Consider the following 17,007-nt stretch of genomic DNA (forward strand, 5'->3'; position numbering starts at 1 on the left):
AATACTAAATTTTATATTATGCATATTTCACTATATAAAGACCAGGTAAAGATGGTAAGTTTTGTGTTATGTAAATTTTACTATAATTTTTAAATGTGGAAAAAATTGAAAAGTTATAGACAAAATTTGGGGGTAAATAATTCAAAATTACTTTTCTTTCTTGACATTAAAGTTAGGTATGTCATTTCTTTGCTTCAGTTCAGTTCAGTTGCTCAGTCGTGTCCGACTCTTTGCAACCCCATGAACCACAGCATGCCAGGCCTCCCTGTCCATCACCAACTCCCGGAGTTCACTCAGACTCATGTCCATAGAGTCAGTGATGCCATCCAGCCATCTCATCCTCTGTCGTCCCCTTCTCCTCCTGCCCCCAATCCCTCCCAGCATCAGAGTGTTTTCCAATGAGTCAACTCTTCGCATGAGGTGGCCAAAGTACTGGAGTTTCAGCTTTAGCATCATTCCTTCCAAAGAAATCCCAGGGCTGATCTCCTTGAGAATAGACTGGTTGGATCTCCTTGCAGTCCAAGGGACTCTCAAGAGTCTTCTCCAACACCACAGTTCAATAATGATTTGTTTCTCTTATATACAATGTCTACCATTTACTGAAAACTAGCTTTATATCTGGAGAAGGCAATGGCAACCCACTCCAGTACTCTTGCCTGGAAAATCCCACGGACGGAGGAGCCTGGTAGCCTTCAGTCCCTGGGGTCGCGAAGAGTCAGACACGACTGAGCAACTTCCCTTTCACTTTTCACTTTCATGCATTGGAGAAGGAAATGGCAACCCACTCCAGTGTTCTTGCCTGGAGAATCCCAGGGATGGCAGAGCCATCACGACTGAAGTGACTTAGCAGTAGCAGCAGCTTTATATCCAGAGATGAGGCGATGCAGGCTCAGGGAGGTCAACTCACTGACCCAAGAGTACACAGCTAGTGAGGGGGCATTTCTAGGAAACCTAGAATAGGAACTCAGCTCTTAACACCCTGCTCTTGCACCAATCTGCAAGCCAATTGATTATCTTTCTACTTTTTGGATACCGCAATACTTTTCTTTAAACAATCTCCCTTGATCTGCAAATAAGACTGTATTGTATGGTGTTTTCTGGGTTCAGAAACCGTAAGAAATCCGAGGCAACGCAGAATGCCTCAAATAGCTGTTGAATGTTTACTCTTGGTCCATATCTGATACTTTTTAAGGGCGTGGACCTTCTTTAAGAGAGACCAAAAGAGCATTCAAGTGAGTCTAGACACACACATCTTGTTAACTACTGAGCCGACCACCTGTTACCTATTGGAGGCGGGTCTTTATTTATTTATTTATTTTCTCCTGCCGGAGTTATCTAGAAAATACGGCTTTCAGCCCTTCAGCCGCCAGCCTCCGCATCCCAGGTACGCGGCCGCGGAGAGACCCGGAGCAGGCTCGCGCGCAGGCGCTATTCGGAGCTTCTTTCCGCGAGTGTGTTGTGCTGCCGGGAGCCCCGGTGTCCTCGAGTGGTTCTCTTAAGGTTCCTCTCCCTCTCCGTCCGGGACTCAGGGTCGCCAGTGCCCCTTCCCAGAGCCCTCTCCAGCCCTTGCCCAGGCCGAGCCAGGCGCGTTCCCTACCCTCTGACCCCGCGTTGCACAATGCCTGATCAAAGTCCCCGGGCGTGTGAACCCCAGCGTCCCTGCCCCTGGGCGGAGACAGGCGGCAGCCGCGCGGAGAGCCGAGGCGGGGAGCGCAGCGGGTTCAGAGCACCGGCCCCGGCCCCGCGAGCTCCCCGCGAGCTGCCGCCGCAGACCCCCACGCCGCTCGGGCCCGCTGCCCGCCGCTTCCCTCGCAGGCCCCGCCGCCGCAGCCATGGCGGAAGTTCATAGACGTCAGCATGCCCGGGTTAAAGGAGAAGCCCCCGCGAAATCCTCCACACACAGACATGAGGAGGAGCTGGGGATGGCGTCGGCCGAAACGCTGACCGTATTCCTGAAGCTGCTGGCCGCCGGCTTTTACGGCGTGAGCTCTTTCCTGATCGTGGTGGTCAACAAGAGCGTGCTCACCAACTACAGGTAGGGCCGAGGCGGCGGCGGCCCAGGCCGCGGAGAGGAGAGGAAAGGAGCGGGCGGCGGCAGCGGCTGGGCGCCGGCTCCCTGGACTTGGGCTGCAAAGTTGGAGCTGAACAAAGTTGGGCGGGAGCCGGCGAGGGCGGGCAGGCGGCTGACACGCGGCCCGGGCGGCGGAGCCGGCTTGCACGGCGGCCCGGCGTGGGGGTCCCGCTCCGAGCGCGGAGCTCGGGACCGCGGGGCGTGCGTTTGGTAAGCTCCTGCCCTGCCCGCAGTGCAGCGCTCTGGAAACGCCGCTCTTCGAGCGACGAAGCGAAGTTGCTTCGTGACTCTTCGACTCCTGTGCATGCCTGACTGTTAGCCGGAGAGGGATGCCCGCCCTTCTCCACAGCCTGGGCCACGGTCCGGGGCTTCAAGGTTCCCCGAATTCGCTGAGAGCCTCTGGGGACCTAGGTATCCTCAAGCCCATTTAAAATTGTGATGCTCCCATTGGGACCCCTAGGCAGAAGCACCTTTTTAGAAAGGTGCGAAACCGTTTAAAAGATGTATGTCTTAACTTCCAAGAAAAATCTGTTGCAGAAAATTGACTGAAATTGTAGAAACGGACAAGATGAGACAAGTGGCAGCCCCAAGCTACAAAATCAGCGGTGTTGCCTGACAACCATCAGTGATTTTCCTCACTGATTGTCATTTGGATAAGGGGCGGACGTTGGTGTGTTTTGTATCAAAATGCATTGTAAGGTTGCATTTGTAAGGTTGAGTTCGGGTTTTTCTGACGCTGTGGGTTTTTTTCTTTCTCTCTACCATTTTTGTAGATTTCCCTCTTCACTGTGTGTTGGACTTGGCCAGGTTAGTTGGAATCTTCAGCATTACGTGGTTTGTGTCGTTGGAACGTCTGAGTGTGTCTTTATGTGTGGAACAGTGAATCTGTGTTCTCTGCTTACAGATGGTGGCCACAGTGGCAGTACTCTGGGTGGGAAAGGCACTCAGAGTAGTCAAGTTTCCTGACTTTGACAGAAATGTACCTCGAAAGGTAAAAAAAAAAAAAAAAAAAAAGGCAATACTTTATTTTCGAAATGAATTCACTATGTATATTTTCCATCGGTGCCTTACATATTTAAAAATTGGAGCCTTAAATTGCCCAGTCCAAAGTGGGTATAAAGAAGGTAAAGAATGAATGTAGTAATAAGTGTTTTTAAAAAGTCCCACAGTCTCTTTAAAGTTAAGAAAAAAAAAAGCCCTTAGATCTTGTATTCTGTTTTAATTAATAAACACTTGTTGTAATTACAACCATATTGCATTTTCTGCATTTGTCTATCTAATCTAGCTCGTGTATCCTTCAGTCATTATTCTTTGGGTTTTTTATTCTTTGGTCTGTCTTTGCTTGACTCCACCTGAAGATGAAATACCTTTCCTTTTTCTGCTAACATTAGACCTGTTGGCTCTACAGTATCATTCTTTAAAGCAAAGATGTTGTCCCATATGATTTGATCATATTCATATTTCTTTTTTTCCCCTCCATTCTTTCCTCTCTCTTTTTGCACAGAGCTCTTTATCCAGGAGTAATGTTGTTTGGGTGCTTCACAGGAGCCAAAATTGTGTGTGAGAACTAATCTTATGTTTTATGTGGAAAGAATTTGATCATATAAACAAAACTGTTTCTGTTTGAAAAGGACCTTGTTTTAGCTGTCTTTATTATTGAGTTTTGTTATCCCTTTTTAAATTTTCTAGACGTTTCCACTACCTCTACTATATTTTGGGAACCAAATCACGGGACTGTTCAGCACAAAGAAACTGAAGTATGGATAACTTTATTTTACTAGTGAGGTTAATATAATGTATTCTTAAAATTGTACTTGAATGTCAAATGTTTAACACATCGGTACTGATTCTTGAAAAAGAAAGGACCAGAAAGCTTCTGTTACTAAATAAATATTACACCAAAGGTTTTAGTTTAATTTCTTTAAGTTTGAAGAGGAAGAGCAGTTTTTTTGTTTGCTTGGGGTTTTTTTCCCTTTCACTTTGATGATAGAAGCTTTAAAATGTTATAAAATACTGTGATGGGAGATTTTCATTATTTTTCCAGACATATAATAGTGAAGGATATATGTTAGGCTTCTGAGATTTCAGTTCTTTAGTACAATTTTTAAATATTATATTTTAGGCAAATTTCACAAGTAAGATTAGATGTTTTTCATTAACATGAGGTAGTTAAAATAACATCTGATAGAACCCTGATAAAAATACCATTAACATTTTTCCTGTGGTCATATGACTGTAGAGGCAGCGTTTTCACTTTTAGGAAGAAGCAATAGCAGTCTACTCTATGACAATACTCTCTTATTACCCTGTAACTTCCCAATTCTTATCTTCTCCACTTAAGGAGTATATGTATCAGGAACATGTGATGTTAAAAATATACACATAGGGAAACCATTTAACAGAAACCCAGGGCTTCACCACTGCCACGTGAGTTAAACCTCTGGTGTAATGGGTGATTGTGAAACAGAATGGAGAGATCTCTTGAGGGTCAGAGACCAAGGTTTTTTCATTTCCTCAGACCCAAGAAACTTGACAGAATGACCACGATGATATTTCTGGGGAGGGTTCCATGGAAGTCATATTTATCACGGGTGGGCATCCTTTTATCCATACATCTCATTACCCATTTGGAAAGAAATACAGACCTGCTGCAGAGTGTTACTTGTGTATAGAGCTTGCTCTTTTTCCTCCATTGTCATTCATCCATCCATCCATCTATTTCCATCCATCTATGCATGCCCCATCTTTGATTGCCAGCCAAGTATAAGGCACTTTGGAGTGAGATGATAGAGTCAGAAATAATTATATTGCAAGAGGCTGTATGTTCGATTAGTGCAAGCAAAATACTCTGGGAATTTAGAGGAAGAAAGAATTACTGCCACAAAAGGACAATCAAGGAATGTTTTATAGGCTAAAATGATCACCCGTTTGTTTGAAGGTTAGGGCTTGGAAGGGAGATCAGTCTAGAAAAGAAAGATCTTTCAAAGACCAACATGAATATGTCTAACATAATAAGCAGGGTAAAATTAAAAAGTGGCTGTTAATAGTCTTTGATAATAGATGTATATTTTCTACCATTTATAATTAGTTCAGTTTTTTTTCGCTTCTAGTAGTTTTATAAAAGCAACCCTTTCAGACTTTTAAATATTTTCTATAGAGAAGTAAGGATTTAATTTAGTGACAGGTTAATCAGCATGGAATTTTTATAATGGAAAAGGTTAGCATTATTTTAAAATACTAATTTTGGAGAATCAAATTTTATTCTACCTAAGTTTTTTTGTTTGTTTGTTTTCAGCTTGCCAATGTTTACAGTTCTGAGAAGGTTCTCCATCCTGTTTACAATGTTTGCTGAAGGAGTTTTACTCAAGTGAGCTAAATTTCTAATATATTCAGTCGTTAACAAGTTTTTAGCTCCCTGAAAAGGTCTCTAGCATATGTAAGATATTCCAGTCATTTGTGTTGTTTTACTTTATCTTTTGAGAAGTTTAAGCAGCTTTCTTCCTTTGCTATAGGAATTGATAGTTTATGACTTCCTTATGGAAGCCTGTCTGAACGTGAGATATGCTTTCAAGAATTCCTATACCTACTGAAGCCACTGGGTGAAGCTGAGTCAGAAGATCAGTATAGGTTTTAAATCATGTTCATGACTATGCTGTTTTTCTACAAATGTGTGTGACTATTTTCTGCTTAAAGAAATCTGATGTGCAAAAATGTAAACTCAATAATAATAACATAAGAATAGGAAATAAGCATACTTATTTATATAAGAAAATAAGTTTTTGCTTCATTAGAAGCAAATTGGATATCTTTTAAATATCCAGTTCCTTGGAATCATTTGTTTATAGTTTTTTTTTAGAAGAAAACCTACTTTTGTTGTAAAATGAGTCTTTGTAAATAACTAAAGCCACATGTATATTTTTTAATTATTTTATAGGAAGACTTTTTCTTGGGGTATTAAGATGACTGTATTTGCAATGATTATTGGAGCCTTTGTAGCAGCAAGGTAAGATGTGGGCACGTATAAAACCTATGAGAGGGCATTAGAATTTGTCAATAATTACTGATAATAAATGATTAATTACCAATGAAGAGAATTTTTTATAGATTAAATTAGAACCATGTCTTTAAAAAGTATTCAGAGACTTCAAAAAGTTAAATCTTTTTGGTTGTATGAAGATTAAGGCTAGCAAAATCAGATTCTTGGGATTCTTAAAAGTTAAATTCATGTAATTTAGAGTTTATTATGCTGTCTTCTATTTATTGAGCGCATACCATATGCCATTCAATATGTTGGTGTTTTACACATACTATTTATGTGTTTTTCACAACTACACCGAATCGTATGGGTATTATTTTCCTATTTATGTTAAGGAAGTGAAAATCTAAGTTCCATAGCTTGCTTGAGGTCATATAGTTATTAAATGACAGACCTGGAGTTTGAGTCTATGCCTGACTGCAAAGCCTGTGTGCTTTTATAAACCGTGTGGCATTCTTTTCCTTTGCATGCTGCTGAAGAAAATAGTGTCGCAGAGAAGACAAGTGATCATGAATTATTTGCCTTATGGGATAATAAATAATAGAATTGCTTTATTTGGCTTCACCTAGGGCGTCACAAATACCAAAACTTGGATATTCTATTAAATTATTAAAGCTTTTTTCCATTGTTCTTAACTTTTAATTTTCAAATGATGAAAATGTATATCCAGAGACTCAGAGAATTAGTGCTCGCTTTGGCAGCACATATACAAAGACTCAGAAAATGGAAATGATGAGTAGAAGTCTTCTACAACATTTTACTCAGCCCAGAGCATGCATGTATGGGCTTGCTGATGCTGTAGATTCTACCTGACATACATTTTCCATCCGGGAGTTCCAGTGTGCTTCTTGAATTGGCTCATTGACCTTTATCATATCCCTGTAATACAGGTGTGTGTGTGGGTGAATAGAAGTCAATTCTCTTCCACCCTAACTCTCCAAGTAAAATTTCATTCTTAAAAAAAAAAAAAAATAGAGTAATTAGTTGCTAGAATTTTGTTATATAGCTGACTGCTTTTCCCTCTAGGTAATCTTGCCTTCTTGGAGAGAAATTTGGTGTGACTCGCCTACCATTCTTTTTAAAGGTGCCTGGCTAATCTTGGATCCCACTGAAGCTGGTGGGATCCAAAATGGAACCAAACACAGAAGTTTCTCCAAGCCAACTCTAGCCTGCAAAAAGTTTCTGAGGCAGACTGCTATCTGGGCCAGCATTATCTAATTAGAAACTTTTACTTGGGAAGGAAATTTGGAGGAAGAGTTACAGGGTTGTCAGGCTGCTTGGAAGAGGGAGGGGTCATCAGGTAGTTCTGCCTGCCATTGCAGTGGCATAGAGCTCCTCAGAAGTCTGTCCCATGGAGTAGCTGAACTCCAAAGAGATAGCACCTTTGCAGAAGCACAGAATGTGAGGCCCCTGTTTTAGCTAGGATGCTAAAGTATGCAGATAGAATACTCTTCTTAGATTTTCATTTATTCTCTTCAGTTTACTAAGTTCTTCTGCCTGGTGCTCTGCAAAATACTAAGAAACTTCAGTTTCCCTAGTCTCACTAGTTATATGTAGTATGCTCACTGGGCAATTATTTTTAGTATTTGCGTCTACACTGTGTGCTTAGACACTAGTGTGACGTGATCTCAGAACTAACTGCAATCCACAGTTCAGAAATTCCACCGAGTGGCCCAGCCATCTATGCAAGATAAACCTATCTTTTGTGTGAACCTTTGAAAAATGCCATGTTAACAACTTCATTCTCCTTTTGGTTTCCTTATCTGTGAAACTGAGCTCTGATGCCTTCTGCTTGCTTCAGATGTACTTTAATGGTGAATTTGGTTGGTTCTGTCTTGCCTGACTTTGAATTCAGAATAGTGTGCTATTAACTGACAAGGTTGATTATTGCTAATGACTGTGTTTAAGCATTAGTGCTTTTCATTTCTGCAGCCTCCCTTACTGATTATCAAATTGCAAACTGTAACCTGGAACCAGGAAATACTAGTAGCTGATAAAATGTGTAATATTCACTTATGTAGATAAGCATATGTTCTTGGAAATATTGTAGTTCAGACCTATTTAAAATTTAATGCATGTTCTTTAAATGTTGTTATTAAAGTGTTGTTTATATTTTTCAGCTCTGACTTGGCATTTGATCTGGAAGGATATATTTTTATTCTGATCAATGATGTCCTGACAGCAGCAAATGGTGCCTACGTAAAACAAAAATTAGATTCAAAAGTAGGTAGCAATCTAATGCTTCTTTAAGAGATGTTTACTGATACTGGGAATGGTCATGTCAGTCCTTCAGGGAAAAAGTGGAGAATAAAGGAAGATACTTAGGAAAGATAAGAAAGACTAGGGAATCTCTGAGGGTAAAAATGCCTGGACCTTGGTGCTCATGTAAGAAACTTTATTTTCTAATTAGCAATTAGACTTTACTGTTGGCTTTTTTGGAAGGGACTGGGTGAATATTGACTTTGAGTGGGATAGTGATATAAGAAGTGTTCATTAGAGAAAAGTGTCATGAATGTTCATGGCTATGTCCTGGAGGACTTGGTGAGGGACCTGGACAAGAAAGAAGTATCTGGAAGCCCTTGAGCAGATTTCAGAAGTGATTTAGAAGCAGCTGCAGAACAAGAATGGACTTTGCATATTTGTCCTACAGACAGTTGTCCCTCAGTATCTTTGGGGGATCGGTTCCAGGAACCCCTGAGATTACAAAAATCCTTGGATGCTCAAGTACCTTATATAAAATGGAATCATATTTACGTGTAACCTGTGCACATCCTCCCATATACTTTAAATCATTTCTTAATTAACCTAGAAGATCTAGGGACAGTACAGATCTATTTCCAGCACCTTCTCTGTGAATATACCTTTTATGCCTTTTTCTCCATTTATTTGCCTTGATGGCTATGTGATGATTGCATTTTAATGGGGGCTACTATTAAAATTTTTTATCTTTGTACTATAGCTAGAGAAAAGGGAGCAGTTTGAGATTTAGTTTTGCTCTGTGTTTTTGCTGCTTTGGAAATAGGTAGGAATAATAACATTTTATTAGTCCACCAGCCTTAGCTGTCTAAAACAGTACTGTCCAGTACAATTCTGTAATGATGGAAATCTGTTATTTCTTCCAATCCGTTAATGGTAGCACCTAGCCACACACAGCTGTTGAGCACTTGATAGGTGATGGCCTAATTGAGGAACTGCAGTCGTAGTTGAATGTAATTCTAATTACATTGAAATCGCTGCCTTTGGCCAGTAACTACTGTGATAGCACAATCTAGAGTACGTCCTCAGTTCAGTTCAGTTGCTCAGTCGTGTCCTCACTCTTTGCGACCCCATAGACCACAGCACACCAGGCCTCCCTGTCCATCGCCAACTCCCAGAATTTACTCAAACTCATGTCCATTGAGTCGGTGATGCCATCCAACCAACTCATCCTCTGTTGTCCCCTTCTCCTCCCGCCTTCAATCTTTCCCAGCATCAGGGTCTTTTCAAATGAGTCAGTTCTTTGCATCCAGTGGCCAGAGTATTGGAGTTTCAGCTTCAGCATCAGTCCTTCCAATGAATATTCAGGACTGATTTCCTTTAGGATGGACTGGTTGGATCTCCTTGCAGTCCAAGGGACTCTGAAGAGTCTTCTCCAACACCACAGTTCAAAAGCATCAATCCTTCGGTGCTTCAATCCTTCTGTCCAACTCTCGTACATGACTACTGGACTACATCCTAGAATGTAGAAGAAAGTGAAGATGGTTTCTGTATTCTGTATTTATTTCCAGGGATGTCCTTTAGTTCCTCATTCAGAAATGACTTATGACTTACTTGTATTAGAACTTCTAAGCATATTAATCTGCTTTTCATAGTTCATGGATTAGGAGCAACAATCCTATCTAAAGGAATAGGCTTACCAGCAGTATAAAAGTTTGGCTGATAACAGGAGAAACAGGAAAACTGTGAACAGTCAAGTGGACTACTCAAACATGGCAACATCATGTAAAAACACAGTATAATCATGTTTATGATGATGGCCTACATTAAATTTTAGTCAATGTCCTCTGTTTAAGAGGACAGGAGAAAAGATATTCAAAACAGCAAGTAAAAAGAAAAAAACAACAGTTTGGCCTTTGTCAGTTGTCTGGATGGGGTGTGTGTGTAGGCATCCTCTACTTCCTGGATAACACATCTCTTGCTGAGGGGGGACCTGATGTTACGGGTTGCTTTGTCCCACTGTGGCTTTTTTCTTGCTGTCTTGCTGTCTGAGATGCTTTTAATAAATCTGGAGTTTTATTACCTATAATTTCAGAACTACTTGTAATCATGGTCCTTTGAGCATGAATCCCATGGCCTAAGGACTTAGCGCTGTATTTCAGACCTGAATGCAGCTATTGAATTTAAAACATTTTCAACTTTAAAGAACTCATACAAATAACATGTATTTATAATAGAAGTGGTAGCAAACATAGATAAACAAGAGGAAGAAAATATAAATCTCTTAATTCCACCATTGAGTGAGAAGCACTGTATCAGTAGATACCCTTTTGTAGGAACGTGTGTGTGTTTATATATGCATGTACACACTTAACTATGAGAAGAACTTAAGAGAGTGATGATACGTAATGTTTTCTAATTTGTATTTTTCATTTGGTACTGTTTCATGAGCACCTTCCTCACCAGTCAGTGTTACTAAACATTTTTAGTGGCTGCATAATATTTCATTGTATGGGTATATCATAGTCTAATCAACTAGTTTTCTATTGTTGCATCTTTGTTTTCCAGTTTTTCAAAGCTGCTTTTGATAAAGCACAGGGAACTCTGCTCAATATTCTGTAATAACCTAAGTGGGAAAAGAATTTGAAAAAGAATAGATATAACATGTATGTGTATAACTGAATGACTTTGCTGTACACTTGAAACTAACACAACATTGTTAATCAACTATATGCCAATATAAAATAAAAAAAATTTTTTTTAAATCACTGAAGAAAAAAAATCTGCTTTTGAGAAGGTAGTTTGACTTTTCATATCAGTTGGTGATCTTTCCAATCACAGAAGTTAGGCAGATATTATGGCCCTATCCTCACTACTCCTTTATCCCCTAAACTCTAGGACTGCTTTTTCAGGTGACGGCTTCCTGCTGAATGTCCCAGAACTGTGTGAATCACAGGTAGACCCAGAGTTCTCATAGGTTCCCTGTGTTTGAAGATGTGTGCAGTCCTTTTTGGCTCCCAAGTAGCTGAGGGCACAACTAGGCATACCATGTTTTGGGAATTGTAGGGTAATGGTAATCTTTTTCTTTCCTTTTTTTTTCTTTTTGGAGTAATCTTAATCTTCATTATACTTCCCATGTACATTTTCAGAAATAACTTCAGAAATACTGGGAAGTTGTATCTGTCTGTGTTGTTCTAGGTGTGAGTCTGTGTGTGGATCTGGCCTTTCTTCTCTCTCAGATCTCACTGCTATGTTTCTGAAACAGCCTAGGACTTACCTGGGGACTTTTGATTAAGTTTTGGAAAGGGAAGGGCTCCAAGGACATGTCTCTATAGAGATGTATGTTTTTTGTTCTTTCTCCTTGCTGTTTTGAGACAGCCACTTGATATCATTTTTATTTCTCTGATTTTAAGTACTCAAGGAACTTATGTCAAATAAACTAAAAATCTTGTAAGTTTGCTTTTTTTTTGAAAGCTTAGGTTATTTGTTAGTGTTTGCAAAACTTCTGACTTAATGCGCTATGTATATTGTGGTGTGTGTGTATAATGGGGGTGGTGTTCTGTTCAGGGTTGTCTCCATCTATCAGCTGGAACCAAATGAACCACCTAGTTTTTTACTCTCCTAGGAGCTGGGAAAATATGGTCTGCTCTATTACAATGCACTGTTCATGATTCTGCCCACCCTGGCCATTGCATATTTTACGGGAGATGCCCAAAAGGTAAGACTTTCTAATTATGGCTTCAATCATGCCTTATGTTTTGGAATTTTATTTTTATTTGTATGACCAAAAGGTAGACAGTTCGGTTGTTAAAAAGTAATGTTCTTACTAAGTGACCAAAAACCAAGAATTTACTTTTTAGCTTGCTAATGTCATGCTAACCTTTTTGGATAGTACTAAAATAGCTTAAAATAGCTCCGGCTGTCAACATAAAAATAGTGCATGCCGTCTATCGTCCTTCTCTTACGTGCCAGAAGGTTAGAGGAAGGGAACTTTTACATTTCTGCTGAACTACAGAGTAGGAATAGTAGCAGACTATCCTTGGATAACAAAAAATCCAGAAGTAGTAGAATTCATCAGACCTAAACAAAATGCTTGGCATCTCCAGAAGCTCAGTTTTGGTGACAGTTGTTATGCTGGCTTAAATCCCAGACTGTTTTTTCCCCTCAGGAGATAATTTAGCCCAGTGGTGACTTAACCACATAAATAGCAACTAATATAGTAGTTAACTCATTTTCTGCAAATGTCTAGCTAAATCCAGAATAACATAACAAACTAAATCCAGACAAGAATTTTTCACTGAAACAAATGCATATTCATAGGATACAAATTGGTAACATTTTGTTAGAATTCACAAAATTTTGAGAACTTAATGGAAATCTAGAATTCTGCCAAGGATTTCTGTACCAAAATTCCTTGTAATGATTCCCCTGGCTAGTAGTTTCTTCAGAATAAATGTGTTGATTATTTATTCTAATGACAGTGACAAATTCCACAGATCAGTCAGAACCAAAGTAAAGCAAAGGTTTTTGGAAATAGTTAGGCTGTTAAAAAAAATCAGCGGTAGGAGAAGAGTGACTGCTTATAAAGCTTTTTTTTTTTAAATCAAGAGCTCTTTCTCATAAAATTGGTATAGAACTGTCAATATGTAAATGTTTTAATGAATAGAGTGTTGAATAAGTTTTTTTGTGGTTCTGAAAAAAGTGGGAAAGAAATTAACATTTATTGAGTTCCTGTTATGTGCTACTCACTTTATGTATATATAATGTAATATGGTCCCCAAGGATTCCCTGATCACTTAGTTGGTAAAAAATCCACCTGCAATGCAAGAGACCCCAGTTCAATTCCTGGGTCGGGAAGATCCCCTGGAGAAGGGATAGGCTACCCACTCCAGTATTCTTGGGCTTCCCTTGTGGCTCAGCTGGTAAAGAATCCGCCTGCAATCCAAGAGCCCTGGATTTGATCCCTGGTTTGGAAAGATCTCCTGGAGAAGGGAAAGGTTAACCCACTCCAGTATTCTGGCCTGGAGAATTCCAGACACTGTATAGTCCATGGGGTCACAAAGAGTTGGACAAGATTGAGCAACTTTCACTTTATGGACCCCATAACAGCTATAGGAAGTTTGAATTAACCCTGTATTTTTTTTTTAATTAAAATTTATTTTTATTTTATTTATTTGGCTGCATTGGGTCTTAGTCACAGCACGTGGGCTATTCACTGTTATGGCATGCAGGATCTTTAGTTGCTGCATGTGGGATCTAATTCCCTGACCAGAAATCAAGCCCAGGTCCCTTGCATTGGGAGCTCAGAGTCTTAGCCACTGGACCACCGGGGAAGTCCCTGAAAGAACCCTATTTTATTACTGTGGAAATAGAGGTTCAGAGAGACTGAATAACTTGCCCAGCATCATACTGTCAGCGGGGTAGTAGAGTCAGGACTTAAACCCAAGCCTGACTGCAGGGACCGTGGTCTCTTCAGTGCTCTGCCTACCTCTAGCTAACTTGAGCAGAAGCACCCTCCACCCTTTAGCTTTGGGGCAAGAATGTAATGTAAAATAACTCGATACCTCATGGCAGCACAGGTGTTCCAAATCTTCAGGCCAATTTGTACATGAGAAAGTTGGAAGAATTAATGTGGTTAGGTATTTTACAGACTTGGCAAAAAATGTAATTTTCATTAATTTGAAACTTTGACTAGTAGCTTGTAGCTACTTGAAAAAATTGACTGAAGGAGATATTTCTTCATTCCAGAGTGATGATCATTTAACTAGAAGTTACCTGCCAGGTTGTAGCAAAATCCGTGCATGTTTTGAAGTTCACTAACATACTTTCAATTTTAAATGCTTCAATATAAGTGTTTACTTATAGTGGAAAAAATGACTTTGCCACCTATATTGGGATGAGATTTAGATTTTACTCTTCTTTTTTAAAGCTTCCCTGGTGGCTCAGATGGTCAAGTGTCTGCCTACAATGCGGGAGACCAGGATTCAATCCCTGGGTCGGGAAGATCCTCTGGAGAAGGAAATGACAACCCACTCCAGTATTCTTGCCTGGAAAATCCCGTGGACTGAGGAGCCTGGCAGGCTACAGTCCATGGAGTCGCAAAGAGTCGGACATGACTTTTTTAAGGCAGAGGAGTGGAATTTGAGTAATCTTTTTGTTTTTCTTAATAAAAATGCCAAGCAAAGGTCACGAAAGGTTTTTTTGAAAGAATAATGTTTTTAAAGAATGACAGAATGTATCAAAATGCTTTCAAGTTGGGATGATAAACTAATTAAGAGACTGAACTCAGTTGCTTTGTGATCAATCCCATCAGTGTTTTTGGGTTTCACGTGTTTGTTCATCCTCATTCTTATTATCAATTAATATGATTCTTATAAAATATTTCAGTTCAGTTCAGTTTAGTTGTTCAGTCGTGTCCGACTCTTTGCGACCCTATGAATTGCAGCACGCCAGGCCTCCCTGTCCATCACCAACTCCTGGAGTTTACTCAAACTCATGTCCATCGAGTCAGTGATGCCATCCAGCCATCTCATCCTCTGTTGTCCCCTTCTCCTCTTGCCCCCAATCCCTCCCAGCATCAGAGTCTTTTCCAATGAGTCTTCTCATGAGGCGGCCAAAGTATTGGAGTTTCAGCTTTAGCATCATTCCTTCCAAAGAACACCCAGGACTGGTCTCCCTCTCCAACACCACAGTTCAAAAGCATCAATTCTTTGGCGCTCAGCTTTCTTCACAGTCCAACTCTCACATCCATACACGACCACTGGAAAAACCATAGCCTTGACTAGATGGACCTTTGTTGGCAAAGTAATGTCTCTGCTTTTGAATATGCTGTCTAGGTTGGTCATAACATAAAAAGTAAGCGTCTTTTAATTTCATGGCTGCAGTCACCATCTGCGTGATTTTGGAGCCCAAAAAAATGAAGTCTGACACTGTTTCCGCTGTTTCCCCATCTATTTGCCATGAAGTGATGGGACCAGACGCCATGATCTTCGTTTTCTGAGTGTTGAGCTTTAAGCCAACTTTTTCATTCTCCTCTTTCACTTTCATCAAGAGGCTCTTTAGGTCTTTACTTTCTGCCATAAGGGTGGTGTCATCTGCATATCTGAGGTTCTTGATATTTCTCCTGTCAATCTTGATTGGAGTACAGATGGATCTACTGGCTGGCAGGCTTAAAATCTCATGTTCTTTTTCTTAACATTCTTGGGTAGTTAATAAGTGCTGTTATGTGTCTCTGGGCTCAGGTGACATGAAAGAAAGATGAACTAGGTGGTATTCTTGCCTCTGGGGATCGTTTAGTTGTCTTGGGGAGCAGACCTGTCAGCAGCAGAGTCATCTGTGTTATAGGTTCTGTGGGAGAACTGTTGGGGGCATTGTGGGTTGGAAAATGGAAGTGGATCAATTCTACCTCCTTGCTGGAGAGGGAATGCCTGTCTTATGGAAATTTGCCTACAAACAGAAATGAAAATACAAATGATATGAATAATCGGTACTGTTTGGTAGGTTTTGAATTAAATTCGGCACTTAGGACCTCCAAGAATTCTGAGTTTGTCTCTAAGTTCCTTTGTTTCTAAATTTTTGTGTGCTTACTGCTACAATTTCAAATTCAGTTGGGATTCAGTCAGTTCAGTATTTCTGAGCATATTTCTCGTGCTGAGAAAGGCCTGTGCTAAGTTCTCTTGGGAATATGTGACAAATACAACACAGTCTTTGCCACTCAAGGAAGACATTTGACATGCTATAGAGGTGGTGTAAGATCCAGCACCAAAGTGTGTGCCAATCAGTCAGTACTGTAAGTATTGCAGGAGGAAGCAGGTGTGGGTGAAATACCAAGCTTGGCTTATTAGAGAAGGTAGGGCTTGGTTTTCTGATCCACCAGCTGCAACAAGTAACACTGACCTGTTCTTTGAGTGTCATCATTAGAGGTACAACTTACAGAAGTGGTTGAATGGTTTGCTTTTATTGACCAGCACAGAAGCACTGGCGGGGGGGTGGGGGGGTGGGGGGCCATAGATGCCCTAACACGTCCTAGAGGCTCATGGTATCCTGCCAGAGGTTGCAGTTGATTCCTTCCCCTGAAAGGTTCAGTTTCGTAGTCAGAGGACTGCTTGTCTGAAGTTCTGGCAAAAGGGTTCACATTACAGAGTAGAATATGTGGCAGGATTTCAAGTAAGTGTTTTCTGTTAAGTCCAGTTCATGTTCTGTGTGTGTCTTTTAGGTTGGGTTTCCCCTTCAAAATATATGTATGTATAAGTGGACAAACATTCATGTATGTGCATGTATTTTTTTAAAGAGTGGACACTTTCTGATGTGACAGTTTAGCTTTAAATAGAACTGTTCCATATTAACAGTTTCAGTCTACTTCTGGTGTTCAAGTAATACTTCACCTGTAGGATATGGTGCTGTGTACCTGATAAGGTGCTTCCATGTTAATCATTTTCCCTAATCTTCTTTGTGTACCTGTGTGGTAGGTTGTTCATCTGGTTTATAGAGGTTAAAGACATGCTTGAGGTTACCTGATGACAGAGTTTAGTACTAAAACCACTCTGCCTTTTTTGTTTGTTTGTTTGGCCATACCATGAAACTTGAGGGATTTTAGTTTCCTGACCAGGGATCAAACCTGGGTCCCCTGAAGTGGAAGCACAGAGTCCTAACTGCTGGACCACCAGGGAATTCCCTAAAACCAGTCTTTCTGACTCCAAGGAGA

At 40.4% G+C, this 17,007-nt stretch overlaps 1 protein-coding gene across 1 annotated transcript in view; it reads left to right on the top strand.

The window, feature by feature from the left end:
* Window positions 1-1,723: 1,723 nt before the first annotated feature.
* Window positions 1,724-17,007, top strand: part of SLC35D1 (solute carrier family 35 member D1) — a 47,235-nt gene continuing 31,951 nt past the window's right edge. Inside the window, exons 1-8 of the mRNA XM_055585529.1 lie at window positions 1,724-2,035; window positions 2,845-2,878; window positions 2,976-3,062; window positions 3,761-3,828; window positions 5,367-5,438; window positions 6,006-6,074; window positions 8,228-8,330; window positions 11,929-12,021. Coding sequence (XP_055441504.1) covers window positions 1,833-2,035; window positions 2,845-2,878; window positions 2,976-3,062; window positions 3,761-3,828; window positions 5,367-5,438; window positions 6,006-6,074; window positions 8,228-8,330; window positions 11,929-12,021 — 729 coding nt within the window. The 5' untranslated portion in view covers window positions 1,724-1,832. The remainder of the gene's footprint in view (window positions 2,036-2,844; window positions 2,879-2,975; window positions 3,063-3,760; window positions 3,829-5,366; window positions 5,439-6,005; window positions 6,075-8,227; window positions 8,331-11,928; window positions 12,022-17,007) is intronic.

The sequence above is a fragment of the Bubalus kerabau genome, chromosome 6 (genome assembly GCF_029407905.1).
Source record: "Bubalus kerabau isolate K-KA32 ecotype Philippines breed swamp buffalo chromosome 6, PCC_UOA_SB_1v2, whole genome shotgun sequence".
NCBI classification, from domain to species: domain Eukaryota; kingdom Metazoa; phylum Chordata; class Mammalia; order Artiodactyla; family Bovidae; genus Bubalus; species Bubalus kerabau.